A 22,181-nucleotide genomic window follows, 5' to 3' on the forward strand; every position below is an offset into this window, starting at 1 on the left:
GTTATCACACAACTGGCAAGTAATGGAGCCAAACTTGAACCTAGATCTTTTATTCTCAAATCTGGTGCTTTTTATATTACTCAATACCTGAACACTTCTAGTAAGCACAGGCCTTTATGTATTTCCAAATAGTATAATTTTCCCCTGTTATGTTAAACATTATCTCCTTAGGGATTAAATTGCCAAAATACAGTATTGCCTATAATATCTATAATCATTTCAGGATTGAGGTATTCTGCATAAGTGAGTTTTGACAATGATGGACGTGTAAAAGGTTATGTGCCATACTTTTATCTTAACAATTATGGATTTAAATACCTTTCAGCATTATGATGTATGTGTATATAAATACACCTGTGAGTGTATATAGATACACATGTAAGTGTATATACACATAAACATACATGTATGTATACACATTTTTATTGAAAAGTGTTTGGAAATATATAGCTAGAATTTCAAGGAGATTACTGATGGCTGGGATTTCAGATATCTTAACACAAATTTTTTTAACTTCTTTAATTGGCGTATAACTTAGGTATGTATACAATCTTAAAGCCTCTTTAAAAAAGTCTAACCTCTGGCCAAGGCTGACAGTGGGTAAGTTATTGAACTGTCTGTGTATTGTAGAACTGTCCTGAGAAACTGTGGCCCCAGAAAGTTTTACTTTCTAGTTTCTTTTCTTCTGCCTTTCGTGTGTTTCTCTATGCTTCTTCACTTCCAGGTGACATGTTATTCTGCTTTTGTACGTACTATTTTTAATCTGCTCACTTAATAAAATTCACAGACTTAAAAATAGCCATTTTTCATGTACACTCACTTTTCTGGATTTTTTTGTTGTTGTTCTCCATATTGGGATGTTGTTGTTCTCAAAAGTCAGATTCCTAAATAAGTGCACTATTACTATGGTAAATACATAGCAGATGATCTGTCACTAAGTGAACTATATTCAATAAGTATATGTTATTGAAGTATGTTTCAGTCCCAAGTTACAAATTGGATACATTCCTGACCAGACAATATAGTTTAACTTCAACTTATATAATTTTAAGGTTTTATTGGGAGAGATTAGAGTAGACAATCTAGGACCAAGGCTTCAGGACTATTTCATTGAGAAAGAATATTTAAGTGCAAGATATGATAGAATTGCTAACTTTTCTAAATATCTACTCATAAATTATAATTTAATAAAATTCTACATTAATAAGCAGGTGAGAAAGTAGTACTAAGTGGGGGTAGGAGGTTATCTAGAAGCTGTACTCTCCCTCCCCATTCTTTGGTCTCTGGAGACATATAGGAAAGTTCTGTGGGTTCACAATCCCCTATGTGGTGGGATAAGCATATGCTCTCCTGAGTCCATTAGACTTGTTGAAAGGCCATTTCCTCCATTTACTAGCTGTGAAATATAGGAAATGATACTTTGCAGGGATGTTCAGAAGATTAAATGAAGCTGTAAACACCTTTGGCACATAATAAGTGCTCAAAGAAAATAGATATTTTAAATGAGAATAGTTATAATAAGTTTTCTATTTTAAAATGTAAGTACTGTAGGGAGAGTTAAGGTATTCATCATTCATGCCTTACCTAGCATTACTTTAATAAGATAATTATGGTGCTTAAACTGTGGAGGAGCTTTGTGAATGGGAATTCTTGTTACATTGTCAAGATGAGGTGGGGGAAGCATACCTTGTGAATTTGGTGCAGTATGACCCAGAACAGAGTATATTTGCACACATAGACAAAGGTGAGTGTACGTGAATCATTTTCTTCAAATCCATAACTAACCACATGACCACTTCTACCTCAATTCAACCTATGTTTCTCTAAATGTTTACATATTATCTATACATTTGTTTTAAAATTATTGCTTAGCGAGGCAGCAGGATACAATAGAAAAGAGATATAGTTTAAAATCTGGGATTTACCATCACTAGCTATTGTTATATTTAATCTCTTATAAAGTCACTTGACCTCCCTGAGCCATTGTTTCCTCAGTCATAAAATATATTATTATGAGATTTAAATATCAGTGTATGCAAAGCTGTCCCCGTAGTGCCTGGCCCATATCAAGCACTCAACAAATTTTGGCTTCTTCTCTTTTTCATCCACATATATATTCCTCAAACTTTGTACTTAGTACTGTGTCACTGTGAATATATGCTCTTATATTTCAGATCAGAATTGTTAAAAAAAGAAGCAGAATCACAAAAAGACACTCAATTATGACTCCTGCAATTTATTTTCAAGTGGTTCAGCAAAAATGTTATTTTAAGTATGTATTTGTAGAGAAAGATAAAGCAAATGTAAAACTTTAATAATTGGTGAACATAGACAATATATGAGTGTTCATTATATTCTTTGAATTTTTCTGTGGGTTGGTGATTTTAAAAATAATAACATTTGAGGAAAAAGTAAGCTATATTTGCTCATATAAAATAAGACACTGAAAATGTTTCTTACTAATACCTTACTAATATCTCATAAATGTGATATTCAGTGATAGATACTGTTTAATTGTAAAATAAGATAAATAGCTTTATCATGTTGCGTAAGCAGAAAAATGGTCTTTAATTGTAGTAAACTTGGAATCTTAACAAAGCAGCAGACACAGAAATACTTTTTATTTTTGTCGCATTTACACTCATGGGATTTTCCTTTATGTAGTAAGTGTCTTAACTTTGGTATGGTTGATGGGCTTTTTTGATCCTTATGTTTATTAGCACAGAGATTTCCTCAGGCAGATACTTCTCTTTCCTCCCCTTCCCCATAAAAAAAGGTCAGCCAAAGTAAACAGATAGTATAGCTGAATATGTACTCTGTCTTGCAAACCTTTCCTTTCAACTTTACCTAGTCCCCCTTACCCACAAAAAAAAAGGTCAGTCAAAGTAAATAGGTAAGAAACGTGGCTGAATGTGAGCTCAGATGTAGTTTCAAATGATCATTTTACCTCATCTTTTCAGACAGTTGTTCTTAATTCCTCTGCATTTGTTAATCAAACCACAAGAAAAATTATATGGCTAATGATATGACACTAAATGTTAACATTTGAGTAACTGTGATTGAACCCTGAAAATGATCGAAGAGTTGTTTAATGTTGTGTGCCTCTCAGATATCTTAGATGTGTCTTTGTAACTCTATCACAGGTTTTGCTTTGTGGCAAAGGTTCACTAAACTTCACCACTGATATTAGGAAAGCATCTTAATGTTGTGTCTTTGGTTTACTTTTTAAGAATGAGATTATTTGCATTCACATATTTAATCTGCTTAACTCTGATAAGGCTATCTTAATACTGACTATATTTTGTGTTAATAAAGTACATTATCTGATTACAGGCTATAAGTGTCTGTGTCGTTGTTTTGTCCCTAGTACCTGGCACCCTGGTACGTGTATATACTAAATAAACGTTTTAGATGTAAGTGAATTTAAATTACGTGAAAAGTTATATTAGCCATGGCTCACTCTGAATGTAACAGCCTACAACAATTGTATTATAATATGGCTTTCCCTTTAATTATGTTTGAAGTAGTCATTAATCAAACTGAATTTAAACTGGAAAGTCCTGTTGGGATAAGAAAGTGATATTTTTCCAGGATAAAACTTGCTGTTCTATTGCATTCAAGTCAGGACTGACTAGATCACAAAATTTTGTTACTTAACAAATTTGGAACCATTGTATTGGTATCCTGATTGTCAACTAAATTTACAGACAGATATTTTTTGGGTTTTTTTCCTGCAATCAATTGTCATATGCAATTTACTAATAAATTTCCTTGAACTTCATATAACTAATAGTTAAGGTATTTGTCTGTATGAAGCAATAAATCCCAAGTTTGTTGATAGATTGATGTTTTTAAATGTCCCAAAGAGTTTTTCCATTTGACTTGTTTAAATTAGAAAAGTCTTGTGTTAATTATTGTCATATTGGAAAGCTCTTTTGATGAAGTGAAGCATAATTTTACAAGTTAAATGCCAGGTGAAAAATGAAAGTAATTTCCTATAAAATGAAACAACGTACATTAATTAGAAAGGAATGTGTAAGACTTTTGATTTTAAATACCTTGATTTATAACTGCACAACATTTTCAGAACTATTTAGTGCTAACATTTTTCATTAAGAACCAAACCAAATCCGTGTGTAATTCATAACCTAATGCCAGCACATGAAGAAATACATAGATCTAAAAGGAGTGAGGAATGTTAAGCCGTAGCTTAATGCAGTGTCAGTCACTGCTTTGAACTTTGAATTGTGTTGATTAGCAGAAAATTTCTGGAGTTTGTCAGTTAATTCGCATTATAATTTTTAAGAACTTCTGTGGTTGCAGTATGAATAGGCAACTGAGTGGCTTTTGTTGCATATATGTATATTTTCTAATGTAGATAATGTTTTGCCTCATCTTCCATGGTAGGAAGCCAAAAGATAATATGTGAAAATGAAAATAATGAATTCCGTGAGCATATTATTTGGAAATATAGCGGAAATAAGTACAGCGTATCAAAAGGAACAGCAAAAAGAATGGAAAGCGATGGCCTCTGAGGTGAAGGGCAGAGGGGGCTATGCAGGAAGCTGCTGTTCTTTGTTATAAGCCTTGTAGAATTAGTGGACTCTAATCTGTGCAATTACTGTTTTTAAGAAAAAGGTAATTGAGCAGAAAACCTCAGTGTTCCCCCCCACCTTGTTTGCACACATAGTGAGCCTGTTTATTTAGATCAACTGGGTAATACCTGCCAGCTGTTAGTACTGTGTTCTGTCCCCTAAGAACTCAAGGATAAGTAATTCACCCTCGAGGGGCGCCTGGGTGGCTCAGCCGGTTAAGCCTCTGCCTTGGGCGGGGGAGGGAATCAGGCTCTCTGCTCAGTGGGGAGTCTGCTTCTCCCTTTCACTCCCCCTCTGTGCTCTCCTTCCCTCTGTCTCTCAAATAAATAAAATCTTTAAAAAAAAATTACCCTTGAAGTCTGCCCCAAAGCCCCAATCTGGAATGTGGTAACACTAAATATTCTAACATTGAATCTTAGAGATTTGACCTAATAGAGTGAACCGTACAGAGAATAAACACCAATAATGGGCAATCTGTTTGCATCTTCAAATTCAGCAGCCTCGCTTAGGTTCACTGTGCAGGCGTGTGTGTGTCTGCATTGTGTGCAGACTCGTGTGTAAAGCGGAACCCATCTTGAGCTAGCTTACATAGAAAGGGAGAGACCTTACTCAGGATCTGGGATCCCTCCGAGCACCAGGGCAGGGAGGTACTGAAACTGCTTGACTCAAGTGCTTGCTCTCATTTCTCCTCTTTCTGCTCTGATTTTTTTCTTTTTTCTTGTTTCCTTAAGCTTTTGTGTCCAGTCACCAGAAAAGAAGCAGAATTATTTGGTCTGCTCCATGTGTTTTTTTTTTTCCTCCCACATGTGTCAGTGTCTGCTTCTCTCCTTCACCCCCTCGCTATATCCGTCCTCCACTGATAAGAGAGTTGTTCAGTAAAGGAGATCCTTGTAAGCTGTGTAGACATTCCACAACCTGACAGCCTGAGTGGGTTTATTCACAAATGCTTAGCTGCAGAGATGAGGACATTAAGAATTTCAGAGGCATATGGCTGGTAAAGGACCGGAGCAGGCAAGCAGCTGCTGTGTCAGTTTAGTCTTTCAACATTAGGCGCCAGGTTCTCCTGCGGCCTCATCCAGTCACACTGTGGTCTGTGCTTCTATGAAATAACCTTTTGCCACATTTTGGGAGGTAGTTAACCTGGGTAGCCACATTTTGGTGCCCTTTACAATTCGGTTGAACGTAGACCATTCTCATCCCTGAGATACTGATACTATTTCATGTCAGATAGAGTTCTTCCCAGTTTGTTTCTTTTTTAAGATGTTGTTTGAAACTTGATCGCAAAATTGTTTCATGATCCTCCAGTTCGTACCAGTGAACAGTAAACAAAGCCTCTAAGAGTTGTGGGGTTTTTTTCTTTCTTTTATCTCCTCTTGTTGAGATGTGGCATTCTTCAGAAAATCATCCTGTATCCCCGTGGATTGCAACCGTGAATACACTCAGAGCAAGCCTTCCATCAGCTAATGGTTTTCTTTAATTTGTCAAAGTATGCTAGGCTTTGTGGTATATGGCTCCTGGGCTTAATGTTTGTTGTGATGAAGTGGAGTAAGTCCCCCTAAAATACTGATCTAATTGAAGTTTTAACTGAAATATTAAAATGCATTTATTTTGGTAGAGAATCTTAATTCTAGAATTCTGGATTTAACCTTGAAAGTTTGTGAATATGGTTTCTGGATTTTTGTGAATGAGTCGTTCTAAAAGTTCTTTGAAAATTGTTCAGTAGTTCTTTGAAATTAATCATATTTTTTCATTTAGCAGACAGTATTTTTCAGTTTTAAGCTTTATTTTGGTCATTACCAGTTACGAAAATAAACAACTCTCCAATGTAGTCATGCAAACAAATGAGCCTTAGCGCTCGGTAAATATTCTTTAGTTAATGAAAGAAAGTTTATCTCTTTACAGGATTGTTTTGCTAGTCTATAATTTCTATGTTTTAATCCCCTCCAAAAGCAATACAGATAATAAAATAATAAGCCCATGATTCATTCTGTGTGTTCTGCTCAGGAGGATTGCACCTCCAAAAGATGGGGATCTGCGAGGTTACAGAAAGAGCTGATCAGTTGAGTGATTCAAAAGTCAGGAAGGGACAGCAAGTTAGATGGGAGATCCAGTATGTGCATGTAAAAAACAGAAGAAAGGGAAATTTCTGAACTCCTTGCCATAGGCATTCAGATTTATTCTAGCTTGTAATTTTCTTAGGGTATTGGTTTTGAATGTAAGCTGGCAGACCAATGGAGTGTTGGCATGGGCTTTGGCTAATAGAATTTTCTATGTAGTTTGAGGAGTATGGGGGAAGCCTGACTTGGTCCAGGGCCATTTGAACTTTCAGGGTGTTAATCAGAACTACCTGAAGAGCCCCAGGCCACCTATATTCCAGATTCCTTGGCCTGGCCCAGAAAAAAAGCAAATGGCTTTCAGTAGAGAAAGTACTGGACATGGTGCCAGTAGCGTCTGTACATTGGGGCTGCCATTTATTAGCTGTGTCATGATGGATTGTTTCATCTCTAAAGCAATTTCNATGGAGGCCTTTCTGGAAACCTATAAACTACCAACTGAAACAGGAAGAAATTGATTTCNAATTTCTTTTTTTTTTTTTTTTTTAAAGGTTTTATTCATTTATTCGACAGAGATAGAGACAGCCAGCGAGAGAGGGAACACAAGCAGGGGGAGTGGGAGAGGAAGAAGCAGGCTCACAGCGGAGGAGCCTGATGTGGGGCTCGATCCCATAACGTGGGGATCACGCCCTGAGCCGAAGGCAGACGCTTAACCGCTGTGCCACCCAGGCGCCCCTCTAAAGCAATTTCTTGAGCCTCACTCCACACCTTCTAAATCTGTTTTTCACAAGCACTTCAGGCAATTCTGATGCAAAGTTAAGTTGGAGAACCTGCTGGTCTAGATCAGTGATTCTCAATCGGTAATATCTGCCACCCTGCCCCCCACCCCTACCCCCTCAAGAAGCTCAACCTTGGCTCTACATTACAATCACCTGGAGAATGTTTGAACCTCCCAATGCCCATGACATACATCAGCCCAATTAAATCAGAATTTTTAGGGCTAGCATTCACACATCAGTTTTTTTTAAAGTTTCTCAGTTGATTGCATTTAGTCAAGGTTGAGAACCACTACCCCCTACTGGCTTTTTCCCTTGCCTCCCCTTCTGCCTAGTGCTTGCTCTCACTGTTGTTTCCAATGGGAATTTATCAAATCTGTATCTGTTGAAGTGCTGCTTTAAGATGGTAATTCCCAGACCTACTTGGTTAAGCATCACCATTTCCTGAGAAGGGATTTTTGGATTCCATACAAATCTATTCAATTGGAATTTTCAGAAAAAATTCCTCAGCAAAGCAGAGGAATGAGTCTCTGATCCATCATTTGGGAACCATACCTATAGGTGATTTAAAGTTACTTTATTTGTGAGGTTGGCCTTTGCTATATATCTCGTCCTTAATATTCACATTTATTTTTTGTTCATTCATTCAAGAAACATTATTCGGGTGTCCATGTGTCAGATACTTTTATGCATGCTAGAGATACAAAGAAGAATAGGACACTGTCCCTGAATTCAGGGAGTTTAGTGCCTTTTAGAGGAAAAAAGATGGATAAATAACTGAATACATGGAAGTATTGTAAGTACTATGATAGAAGCCAGAAACAGGAATCATTCTTTATTTTTTTTCCTGTTCCATTAATCGTTGTTGTTTCTTCTGTCCTATTAATTCTTCTGCCTGTACATGTATCTAATCCATTAACCTTTTTTCATCATCACTGTCACCATCTTAAATCCAAGCTGGTATTTTCTCTTTTTAGACCTATACTACATGGGGTCATACTATGTGGGAACTCTACTTTGTTCAAAAGTTCTCCAGATTTAAAACTACTATAACATTTAAAAGTCTACTAAGAAATTTTTTTTAAAGAATAGAAAGCTGAGTATATAAATCTCCTTCAGTTTTGGGTTTTTTTTTTTTTAAGATTTTAGTTATTTGACACAGAGAGAGAGAGAGAGAGTGCGAGCACAAGCAGGGGGAGCGGCAGGCAGAGGGAGAGAGAGAAGCAGAATCCCCACTGAGCGGGGAGCCCGACATGGGGCTCTATCCCAGGACCCTAGTATCATGACCTGAGAGGAAGGCAGACACTTAACCAACTGAGCCACCCAGGCACCTGTCTCCTTTAATTTTTTTATTTGTTTCCTTTGGTTTTGTTTTTTATACTTAAGAGAAAATCCCAAATTCGTCACATGGGCTAAAAGACCTGTGTGATCTGAGCCTTTCTGCTCCCTACTGACAAGGGGCCAGCTGCTCTCTACCTGGCTATCTCATCAACCTTCAGATTTCAGCTTGGTGTCAATTCCTCAGGATTTCATTCTTCTTTTTAAAAAATATCTATTTGAGAGAGACAGAAAGCGGGAGCAAGGCGGAGCAGAGAGAGAATCTCAAGCAGGCTCCGCACTGAGCACAGAGCCCAACACAGGGCTTGATCTCAGGACCCTGAGATCATGACCTGAGCCAAAACCAAGAGTTAGCTACTCAACCAACTAAGCCACCCAAGCACGCCAGAATGTCATTCTTAGACCATCCCGCATAGTCTTTGGGGACACTTGTCAGTTGCAGTGATAGTTATGTTTCTGTGGTATTTTAAAGAATGTCAGTCTATCCCACCATATCTCTCTTACTTCTGGCACCCAGCACAGGACCTGGCACATTCGGGGACTCACAAATTGTTGAATGAACAAGTAATTAGGCAACGAGAAAACAACCTGTTGTGACATTTTTTGCTCATCACTCTAGAGAACACTCGCCTGAAGCAGTGCAAACGGAATTATGATTGTGCAATTTGCTTAGAATTTTAAAAACACAACTAAAATTAATGTGACTAAAATAATTACAATTCAGCATGACTAAAATTAATGTACATATAAGGCATGGAAAAGGAGCCAACATTTTTTCCCATCTTTTCTTCTTGTAGTTAGGAAAGACTCACAGAGAATTCTGGACCAACTCTTAAGAACAGGAAAGGAAAAAGAAGAATTTTTAAAAATACTATCAATGTTATTCTGAACTCATATGTTAGCTAAATTTCAGAAGTTAGTATAGGGATTTCAAATTACATTTTAGTAAAGTAAAACATAATTTCAGCTTAATTTTTGAAATAGTTTGGATGTTTTATTTAACACAGTGCTACATACTTGCTTTGGTAAAGAAGTGTGGAATCAGAAGGCAAAAAAGGAACTCAAACAAGACTTTGTACTATGATGAATTTTTCTCTCTCTCCATCTCCAATTTAAATGAAAAATGTTCCTACAGTTCTGTAATATTTTTAATCATTGAAAGCCTGTCCAGTATATTTACTTCCCATGAGAGAGCTTAAATAGTCAGTGATTTCATCAGCAAAGAGACAAAAAGGCACCAAGTCTTATATGTACTGGACCAAAACAAACATTGCCCTTAACAGTAACATGCCTTATTTGACCACTGAATGATATATGGAGCCTGACTTCTCCCAATAAAAGGAGCCTCTTTTACTTGTGTGATAGGCACATGAAGGCCTTAAGATACATAGAACTTATGGGACCTTTGATTCCAGAAGATCACAAGGAGAGACCTTGCCCACCACCTTACTTGCAAATATGAGAAAAGGTGGAGAAATGCCCCCTCCTCCTTACTGCTCGCCCTTTCCTGGTGGAACTGGAATGGAGAAACATGGAACAGTTATGGAATTGTCCCCATTGAACTGTTGACAGTGATTGCCATTGGAGATTGGGAATGAGGAAAAAAAATACATATATTTCTTTTGTTATTAAAAAAAGCCATTAGCGATGAAAAAATGAATTACAGTGTATAGACGCCTTGCTTAGTGCTTGGTTTTCTCAACTGAGCTTGTGCCATGTACTGTCTTTAACTTGATATTTTTGTGAAGATATTTTAGCTTACTGAAAATTATTATTAAATTATAAATATTAGTATTAATCTTTCTGATTTTTCTGGCTCCTGATCCCCTCGAGGTCTACAAAATCGAAGCTCCAGCTCTCCCTGTTCAGCAGACCCTCTTGAGGCAAAAGCTGGCTCATGGTCGATGTGCTGCTCTGAGCTTTGGGCTTCCTTTTGACCTGAGTGCTCCTCACTGATGCTTTTATGAAATTTTTGTGGTGGTGTTTTTTTTTTTTTTAAAGATTTTTTAATTTATTTATTCGACAGAGATAGAGACAGCCAGCGAGAAAGGGAACACAAGCGGGGGGAGTGGGAAAGGAAGAAACAGGCTCATAGCATAGGAGCCTGATGTGGGGCTCGATCCCACAACGCCGGGATCACGCCCTGAGCCGAAGGCAGACGCTTAACCACTGTGCCACCCAGGTGCCCCTGTGGTGGTGGCTGTTTTTATGTTATTATCTAGGATTTTTTTTTTTCAGTAAGAATGTTGTTCTAGACACCTAGTCAGACATTCTGCTGGAAATGAACCTCTCATAATTTTTGTACTATCATATGCATAATAGGCATAATTCGTGTATTACATAATTTCCATCAGAGCCGTGAACTGATGTAATAAGCCAGTAGCATTTTATGACATTCGTTAGACTAACCCTCCCTTCACCAAATAGTATCCTTTGAGTTGTAGGATACATCTTGTTTGATGAGGGTTTTGCACATCATTTTTCCCAGGTTAAAGTTAGGATGAGTATGACTCTGGTGTGGAGCTATATGGCATCTTGACTGCCTTTTAAACTATGTATTAGAGCAAATTCAGCTTTACTTTTTTTTTTTTTAAGTTTTATTTATTTGTGTCATCTCTATACCCAATGTGGGTCTTGAACTCATGACCCAGAGATCAAGAGTCACTCAGTCTACGGACTTAGCCAACCAGGCGCCCCCAGCTTGGCTTTTTGAGTAGAATTTCAGCCCTCCTGCATGAGTGACTTCCCTTACCATATTTTAAAGCTAAAGTTGGATGTTTTCACCCATGCATTCTTATTGGGCATCCTAATTTTCATAAGGCCCACCTGTTTTGTCTGTAAGTGCCGCCTTTTCTTTAGCTAGCTCAAAACAACAAAATAATAACAAAAACTGCATCCCAGGAACTTGTCTGGAGGGTAGAAATGAATCCTTTTGCTTTTTATTATCCTTAAAAAGTTCTGCTGAAATTCACAAACAAATTTTTATGGTTGGTCTAAAGGCAGATGCTCATCTATTCTATTGAAGTAGAATCTAAATCCCAAATGAAGTCAGAAAGCTGAATACCTAGATTAAATTGACCGTCCCATAGAATGATTCTACTACCCTGTCCTTTGGGGTGATACCATTGATTCATGAATAGCAGCCTATGAAGTAATATCTCTGTGTTTCCTTCAGAGATGTTGAGGATGCTCTTTATTTTTGTTTATCGTCTCATTGCAGGTTCAAATTTACTTTCCTATCCTTTCTCTTTAACTCATTTTTCAGCCATATTAAATACTCATTTTTAAAACCATTTTGAATATTTTTTGGAACATAGTGGGTATATACAAATCATTTGATTACTGTTTCAAATAATGCAAATCAGTGAATAACCATGTTCTAGAAACGAAATTACATGATGACTTATTTACTTTTGCTTATATAAACATTATCGAAATCTAGAAAATTAGATTTCAGTACAGTATCTGTCTCTAGACCCAAAGGAACAAATACGCAAAGACAGTGGAGGCCACTATTATGATTTCTGAGAAGGACTGCAGCCTGTTCCCTCATTTGTTTGAACAGGAAATTTTCAAAAGTAAAATCACTCTCCTTAAATATTTTGTAGATTTCAGTAATCTGATAAATGAGCTATTTATTCATTGTCTCTCTGGTACCCACACAGTGGTTTATCCATAGCAACAATCCTTTTCAAACTTAATAAGACCAACCCTGTATTTATTAGGGAAATAATACCACCAGGTTAAACAAACTATGACTGTTGGTTCTGTGTATTTACTCTCTTTCAGAGAGATCTGCTAAACCTTCAGTGTGTTCCATGTTGCAGATCATTAGGGAGGCTGAATTGGAGTATGACTCTATGATCCTGAATGTGCCATTTTTATGGAGTGTTTAGAGTCAAATAAGAAAGATGATGAGCAAATAAAGCTTTAGAAATAAAGTACTATTTTGCATGTTGAGAAAAGGGCCAAGTTCCTATCTGTATAGTAGAAATCAGAGGCATATTATGGTAAATATTACCACTCCCAGTCTATAGAGGATAAATAGAATACTTAATATTGGCCCAGGAAAACACATTTCAGTTTCTTGACTCTAGAAATTACACTGCTGTGGAATCTATAAGAAAGGCTGTGCCTCAAAAAAAAAAAAAAGAAAAGAAAAGAAAAAGAAAAAAGAAAGAAAAAAAAGATTTTCAGAATTAACGAGATTTTCATAAGAGAAGAGATTCTTTTTAAAGAATTTGAATTGCTGTTGAAATGTAAATTAAACCTAAGATCTTTTCATATCAGTTGTTGAGAAATGAAGTATTTAAAAATCACAAAATGTTAGAGTTCGTGTAATCCAATATCCTTATTTTACAGTCATGAATGCTTTTAGAAATTGCTACAGTATCTCTCGTCTTAAATGTCCTTGTGCAATATTAAAAAATTTTTCAAACTAAAACTTGTTAAGCTTCTGTCCTACAGGGTATACTAGTGGGAATAATCTTTTACAAGGGTAGATTGATTAATAATTTTGTTTTTTTATATAATAGAATGGAGTACATATTTTTCTGTATTAGATTTTTTTTTATGTAGATCAATAGGGGGCTTCTGTATTTATGAATTGGTTGAAGCTATCTTGCTAAAGACCCTGCTATGGTAAATATCTGTTTTCTCTTAGGTCCGTTTTTGGGTAGTGTTAGCGCTAAAATGATTTTTTTCTGTTTATATTCACAGATTCTGGAACTTTTCAAAACCTGACCCTCTTCTTGAAACAGTGGAACATCATACGGAGTTTACTTGTGGTTTAGACTTAAGTCTTCAGAGTCCTACTCAGGTAATGGGTGTGATCTCCTCATGTTTTTCTTAGCATATGGTTTGCAACTAGCCCTCTGCAGGGCGTGTGCTGCTGTCTGGACCAGACTTTTGCTTTTAGGGCAGAACAAAGTACATTTACTTAATTAACTTTATCTCTTTTGTTATATAAACTTGAGCGTTTGAGTAGACCTCTCCCAGTAGAAAGGGTGACAGGAGAAAAATGGAATGGGGATGGCTTGTCCTCAAAGGTCGGTGAGAGTCAAAAGTGTGGTTCTGGATTCAGCTGTCTCACTGAGGTTGAGATGATGGGTAGGTCATTCTCCTCTCAGGACTGTCACCATCCTCTCCACACCTCATGTCAAAAGAGAGGCTTCCAGTGGGGAACCCAGTAGAGTAGAATGGCTGTTTTAATTAAACTTAAGGGGCGCCTGGGTGGCTCAGTCGGTTAAGCATGGAGTCTTGATTTTGTCTCAGGTTATGATCTCAGGGTCATGGGATCAAGCCCATGTGAGGCTCTGTGCTCAGTGGGGAGTCGACTGCTCTCCCTCTGCCCCTCCCCCATTCATGTGCGTACTTGCACTCTTTCTCTAACAATAAATCTTAAAAAATATTAATAAACTTCATATTTGCACCCTTTTGTTCTCTTGAGAACTTGACAGTCAATATTTTGGACTTTAAATATTCTTCAGGGGTTTTTTTAATGCTGTTTCAGTTTTGGAAATTATAAACTCAGGTCAGAAACACCACAGTATGTTGAATGATTAGACACTTTATAACACATGTGAGAACACCAGCATAGTCATGCCACAAAATAATATGTGGAAATTCTAGAGTGTGACTGAGAAATTATATTTTTATGATGAATTTTAGAACTTGGAACAAAAGCAAATCCCATTTCTCATTACTATATTCTTTTTTTTTTTTTTTAAAGATTTTATTTATTTATTTGACAGAGATAGAGACAGCCAGTGAGAGGGAACACAAGCAGGGGTAGTGGGAGAGGAAGAAGCAGGCTCATAGAGGAAGAGCCTGATGTGGGGCTCGATCCCACAATGCCCGGACCACGCCCTGAGCCGAAGGCAGAAGCCCAAACCGCTGTGCCACCCAGGCGCCCCTCATTACTATATTCTTAAGTTTAAATGGATACTTGATTTTTTAATTTTAGGAACTTAAGACAATTCTCATTATAAAATATTCTCAAAAAAATATATACATAAAATATTCTTATTAGACATTAGAATATTCTCATTAACATTAGAATAATTGTTTTTAAATGATTTAATGGCATCTGAGAAGAAACTGAAATAGTGATGGGCGAAATAGCATTATTTTTCACGTAAATACAATGTGCTTCAGAAGAACTAGTTCCTTTTATTGAGAAATACATTTACTGTAGATGATTTTTAATAAAATAATCATACCTGTTTGCTGTCCTAGTTAAAAAAGAGTTGCAACGTACCTGTTGAAATGTGGCACTGCCAAAGGACCCTAAGTAAATATTTTCCTTCTTATATAGTTCTGTTAACCTGCACTTTATGCGTCCCAAACTGGCCTCCTCAGTGTACATTGGTCCTGGCAGGTCCTTGCCCAGAGCGCCAAGTGTTTTCTAAATCCTCTGCACATAGACCACCTTATTAAAAGGAACTTTGGTTTCAGAGGATTTATTAATCATATTTATTAATCATTTTGTATTAATCATATTTTAAAATCTCTTAAATAACAAGAGATTTTATCACATGGTCATATATATATATATATATATATATATATATATATTTTATAGTCTAGTGACTGCCACCCATCTCTTCCAGTTGAATAACCAAATTCCATTTGTACTAAGGAAATAATTGCTATTGAGAGCAAATAGGAATGGAGAAGCAGAAGTCTTTGAGCTCTAAAAAAGCATCAAGTTCAATGGCATAATGTACAGTTCAATTGTACAAGGAATCTCCACTGAGTTAATGCATAGTGGGACAGAATCTTGGGATTAGGAGGGACCTTAAAAATAAGACCACTCTCTCTCATTCATTTACTCTTTCCACAGATATTTTCATATTTGGACTTGTACTAAGTACTGTGGATTCAGTGAGGAATGAAAGTAAACGTGGGCCCTGTCTTCATAAAGCATTTAGTCTACCATTGTATCAGTTAATCTCACAAATGAATGTGACAAGCCTATGAAGGAGACATACTTTGTTCCTCAAAAGTTCATAATCAGGGTAGATATTTGATCTTTATAAAACATCTGTAAGGAAGTGAGGCTCATCTGAGATCTGATGAATGAGTAAGTGTTAACTGGTGAAGAGACAAAGGAATATCATAAATAGGCAAAAGTAATAGTATATCACAGACCCTGGGATGGAAGGGAACATGGCTAGTACTATAGAATGAAAGAAATTGTTTCTTCTTTATTTATGGTATATTATTCAACATTAGATTTAAGAAAATATATTTGTTTACTTGTCATATTTTTTAAAATTGAGTGTTGGGATTCTCAACTAAATTTTACATTTCTCCCCCATCCTTCAAGGTTTATCAACTTTGCTTTATATAATTTTTGCTATGTAGGTAAAAATGACCTACATTTTTCATATGTAAGTCATACAAATGAAATATTAAAGAGTTTTTTAAATTAATGTATCTTTATTATTAATGTATTTTTAATCTTTTGAAAGTATTATTTCAGAGTTATCTATTTTTCTGTTTCTTTTAATGCTCTTTGACACTGCTTCTCTCTTTTTATTTGGTCACATTTATTGAGTATCAACTACAGCTGTGTAGGACAGGTAATTACAGTGTACTGTGATAAATGCTAAAACAGAGAGAAGCAAATGATGTTTTAGGAAAATATGCATTCATTCATATTTCCAGGTGCCTACTGAAGGCTAGGCATTGTTCTAGGCACTAAGAATAGACCAGTGAACAAAGCAGACTAGGTTCCTGCTGTCATGGAGCTTACATATATAGGAGAAATCAAATAATAAACCAAAAGATGATTTCATAGAGTAATAAATTCTATTCAGAATTGGAGCGTTTGTTAGAGAATGATGGTGTACTTTTGCTTAAGTGGTCTGGGGAAGACTCTAAGAAAAGTGAAATGTGAGCTGATAGCTGAATAATGAAATGAAGCCAGCCATCCAAAATCTAAGGGAAGAGTGTTTTTCACAGAGGAAACAGCAGTCAAGTCCTTGGGATGATAAAGGGTTTGTTATTATTAAGGGACAGGAAGAAGGCCAGGGTGGCTGGAGCCTACTGAATGAGGGGGAAAATGATAGGAACTAGGCAGGGGCCAAATTGTGGAGGGACCTGTAGACCATACTGTGTTTGATTTTCTTTGTAATTGCCATTGGATATTGAAAAGCAGAAGAATGATAGAAATTGATTTGTGGATTTTCTTTATTGAGGTATAATTGACATTTTAGGTATATAACATAATGATTTGACTTTTGTATATATTGCAAAATAATCACCACAATAAATCTAGTTAACATCTGTCATCACACAGTTATTAAAAAAACATTTTTCTTGTGATGAGGACTTTTAAGATCTCTCTTAGAAACTTTCAAATATATAATCAGTATTATTAACTATTGTCATCATGCTGTACCATTCTATATCCCCAGACTTACTTATTTTATAACTGGAAGTTAGTACCTTTTGAACCCTTTCATCCATTTCTTCCACTCCTTACCCCTCACCTCTGGTAACCACCAATCTGTTCTCTGTATCTTTGAGCTTGGTTGCTTTGTTTTTTGGTTTTGGGGTCTTTTAAGATCCCATATGTAAGTGAAATCATATGGTATTTCTTTCTCTGTCTGATTTATCTTAACATAATATTATCACAAATGGCAAGATTTCATTCTTTTTTATAGCTTAATTTTATTGTGTGTGTATATATATACACACACATATGTGTGTATATATATACACACATATATATGTGTATATATATACACACATATGTGTGTGTATATATATACACATATATATGTGTGTATATATATACACATACATACATACATACCCCTACCATATTTTCTTTATCCATTTATTCATTGATGGACACTTAGTTGTTTTCATATTGTGGCTATTGTAAATAATGCTGCAGTGAACATAGGGGTACATATATCTTTTGAAATTAGTATTTTCATTCTTTTTGGATACATACCAAGAAGTAAAATTGCTGGATTATATGGTAGGTCTATTTTTAATTTTTTAAGGAACTTCCATACTGTTTTCTATAGCAGCTACACCAATGTACATTCCCACCAATAGTTTATTAGAGTTCCCTTTTCTCCACATAATTGCCAACACTTATTATTTCTTGTCTTTTTGATGATTGCCATTCTAACAGGTGTGGGGTGATATCTAATTGTGGTTTTGATTTGCATTTCCCTGGTGATTAGTAATGTTGAGTATTTTTCACGTTAGCCGTCTATTTCTTCTTCGGAAAAATGTCTGTTCAGAGCTTCTGCCTATTTTTTAATTGGATTGTGTGTGTTTTTGCTTTTGAGTTGTATGAGTTCATTATATATTTTGGATATTAGCCCCTTATCTATGATTTGCAAATATTTTCTCCCATTCAGCCTTTTCATTTTGTTGATTATTTCCTTTAATGTACAGAAGCTTTTTAGTTTGATGTAATTCCCCTTGTCATTGCTTTTGGAGTCAGATCCAAAAACTTGTTTCCAAGACACACGTCAAGGAGCTTACTACCTGTGTTTTCTTCTTGGAGTGTTATGGTTTCAAATCTTACATTCAAGTCTTTAATCCATGTTGAGTTAATTTTTGTATATAGGGTAAAGTAGTGATCCAGTTTCATTCTTTTACATGTGCCTGTCCAGTGATTTGTGCTTTTAAAAGATCAATCTGGAGGCACCTGGATGACTCATTTGGTTAAGCATCCAACTTGTGATCTCAGCTCAGGTCTTAATCTCAGTGTTGTGAGTTCAAGCCCTGCACTGGGCTCCATGCTGAACATGGAGCCTACTTGAAAAAAAAAAAATCATTCTGTGTGTGTGGCAGAATAGAAGACAGGCAAGACTGTAAGCTGGGAGGGCAGCTTAGAGTCTCTTGAAGTAATGCAGGCAAAAGATAATGGTGACTTAAGGGGCACCTGTGTGGCTCAGTCAGTTAGGTGTCTGCCTTTGGCTCAGGTCAGGATCCCAGGTCTTGGGATCAAGACAATGGGGCCCCTGCTCAGTGAGGAGCCTGCTTCTCCCTCTCCCTCTGCCACTCCCCCTACTTGTGCTCTTTCTCTCTCTCTCTCTCAAATAAATAAATAAAATCTTAAAAAAAAAAGATAATGGTGACTTAAAATCTAAGAGCTATATTATATTCATAATATATTAGATTGAACCATAGAAAATTACTGGAAATTTCACATGGTTTACTTCAGAGATAGTGAGTGGGATTTGCTGATGGGTTAGAAATAGACTGTGAAAGAAACAGAAAAATCAATGATTACTCCTAAGATTTGGACCTAGAAACCAAGGTGGGCAATGGTTTAATTTACTGAGATGGGGAAGAGGAGATGATTTGGGATAGGGAACAATCAAGAGTTATGTTGGAGAGGTCTCCTGTTAGACATTCAAATGGAGATGCTAGGTAAACAGATTTAGGCTTATCCACCTCAGGGAAGAGTTTGGGGCAACAGAAACAAATTCAGGAGTTTTTGGCATGCAAATGATTTTAAAAGTTTAGGGGCAGATTAAAATTATCTAGAGAGTATATAAATGAAGAAGAGGCCCAGAAGAAACTCTAGGAGTCTGAAAGGAGAGAATCTGGCCAAGTGGATTGAGAAGGAATGGTCAGTGAGGTAAAAGACTAACTACAAAAGTATAGCATCTTTGAAGTTCAAAGAAGAAAGTGGTTCAAGAAAGGGGACATTCCCATGTATTGCTGGTGGACATGTAAAGTGTTGCAGTCACTTTGGAAAAGTTTGACAGTTTCTTAAAAAGTTAAATGTAAATTTACCATACATCTCAGCACTTACACTCTTAGATATCTAACCAAAAGAAGTGAAAATATAGATCTACACTAAGACTTGTACGTGAATGTTCATAGCCAGAAAGTGAGAGCAATCCAAATGTCAACCAGCTGCTGAATGGATAAACAAAATGTCGTATATCAATACAATGGAATACTATTCAGGAATAAGAGGGAACAGTTTGATACATGCTACAACGTGGATGAATTTCCACAGCATTATGCTAAGAAACTAGACACGAAGATTGTATAATATAAAATTTCATTTATATAAAATGTCCACAAAAGGCAAGCCTGTAGAGATAGAAAGGAGATTAGTGGTTATCTGGGGTAGGGGATGAAAATGGGGATTGTTTGCAGATGGATCTTTTGGGAGTGATAGAAATGTTCTAAAACTGGATTATGGTGATAGCGGAACAGCCCTGTAAAGATCCTAAAAATCAATGAATTGTACACTTAAAATGGGTGAATTTTATGGTATTTAAATTACATCTCAGTGAAGATGTTTTTAAAAAAAGGAATGGACATTCTAATTTTCCCTAAGATGTGAAAAGATGAAAAAGCATTATTTCCACTGTAAAAATAAGAGAAAGGCAGATAAACTACAGAATCAGACTTTCTGTGAACTCATCAGAAAGCTGAGGTAGCAGGGCAAACAAGTAGCCGCAAATCTAAGGAAGACAGAGGCCTCCTTCCAAGGAGAGATGGGACACCAGCACTGTTTTACTTTTGGCAGAGCATAGAAGACCCAGCTGCTCTACAAATGGTATCTAGTGGAAAGGGTGGGCAATAGGTGTGAACAGATGAGGGATTTCAGCTGAGAAATAAAAATATAAGAAAGAGTCATATAAAAAATAGTAATTTTTGAAAGTACAGTATCAGAGATGCAGTTCTTCAATATGCCCATCAGAAGACTCATCAGTGAATTGAGAGATCAGTCACTAGAAACTACCAAGCTGAAACAATAGGAGAAAACAAGAATGAGGGAAATAAAAGAGAACAGAGCATCTAGCATCTGTGGGATAATATCAGGTGTTCTTACATATATGTAATCGGAGTCCTGAAGAAGAAAGAGCAAAGAGGGAAGATGAAATATTTAAAGAGATTTTTCCAAAATAATGAAAGTCAAATCACAGGTTTGAGAATCCTAGGGAACCCTAAACAGGATTTAAACAAACAAAACAACACATCAAGGCATACCCATATTCAAACAGCTAAAAACCAAAAGTAAAGAGAAAATATTAAAAACAGACAAAAGAAAGAAACATTATACCCAGAAACATCCAGATAAGAATTACAGAAGACTTCTTATCAGAAACTATGCAAGCCACCAGACAGAGGAATGTCTTTTTAAAGTACGAAATGAAGAATATAAAGAGGAATCTTGACTATAAAGAGGAAATAGAGGTGGGTCCTTCATGGCTTAGTTGATTAAGCATCTGCCTTTGGCTCTGGTCACAATCCTGGGGTCCTGGGGTCGAGCCCTATGTCAGGCTCCCTGCTCAGCAGGGAGTCTGCTTCTCCCTCTTTCTCTGCCCCCCCCCCACTGCTTGTGCTCTCTCACAGGCTCTGCTCTCTTTCTTTCAAATAAATAAATAAAATCATTAAAAAAAAAAAAAGAGGAAATAAGGAAGCTTCAGACAGACAAAAGCTGAGAGCATATCTGACAAGAAATGTCAGAAGAAATATACCCAGACCAAAATGAAAAGAAAGAGGCAGACAGAGGGAGGAAGGGAGAAAGGGAAGAAGGTAGGAAGAAAGGAAGGAAAGAAGGAAGGAGAAAGAAGGGGAGGGAAGGAAAGAAAGAAGAAGAATATAAAGTAACTGGAAATGGCAAAAATGAAGTAAATATACAAGACACTTTCAAATTTTATCACTCTGAAAATTTTTGCCTAGAGCAAAAATAGTATTGTGTGCAATGTATTTGCATATAGTATATTATAGAGTTCATAGTATATGCAGAAGTAAAATGAATGACAATAATGAAATGAGGGAAGAATTGGAAGTATACTGTAATGAAGTTATTACTATATGTGAAGTGATACAGTATTTGGAAGTAGATTGTGATAGATTCAAGATGTTTATGAACCCTATGTTAACATCTAAAAAGTTTTAGAAAAAGAGCTATAACTATTAAGCCAATCATGAAGATAATTATAAAAAATAACTACCTCAGCATAATAAAACTTGTATATAAAAACCTACAGCCAACGTCATACCCAGTGGTGAAAAACTGAAAGCTTTTCCTCTAAGATCAGGAATAAGACAAGGTGCTTGCTTTCACCATTTCTATTAAACATAGTATTGGAAGTTTTAGTTAGAGCAGTCAGTCAAGAAAAAGAAAGGCGTCTAAATTGGAAAAAAAGAAGTAAAGTTAATCTCTCTTTAGCAAGGATACGATCTTATATGTGGAAGTCTTTAAGTCAAACTATTTCAACAATTATATTAAATATAAATAGTCTAGGAGTGCCTGGCTGGCTCAGTTGATATAGCATGCAACTCTTGGTCTTAGGGTCATGAATTCAAGCCCCATGTTGGGTATAGAGCTTGCTAAAGAAAAGAGAGAAGAGAAGAGAAGAGAAGAGAAGAGAAGAGAAGAGAAGAGAAGAGAAGAGAAGAGAAGAGAAGAA

The 22,181-nt window shown here is 36.2% G+C and overlaps 1 protein-coding gene across 1 annotated transcript in view; it reads left to right on the forward strand.

The window, feature by feature from the left end:
• PEX7 (peroxisomal biogenesis factor 7) overlaps positions 1-22,181 on the forward strand; it is an 84,829-nt gene that overhangs the window by 46,471 nt on the left and 16,177 nt on the right. Inside the window, exon 9 of the mRNA XM_034669189.1 lies at positions 13,483-13,582. Within this exon, the coding sequence (XP_034525080.1) occupies positions 13,483-13,582 (100 nt within the window). The remainder of the gene's footprint in view (positions 1-13,482; positions 13,583-22,181) is intronic.

This window comes from Ailuropoda melanoleuca, chromosome 10, assembly GCF_002007445.2.
Source record: "Ailuropoda melanoleuca isolate Jingjing chromosome 10, ASM200744v2, whole genome shotgun sequence".
In the NCBI taxonomy this organism is placed as follows: domain Eukaryota; kingdom Metazoa; phylum Chordata; class Mammalia; order Carnivora; family Ursidae; genus Ailuropoda; species Ailuropoda melanoleuca.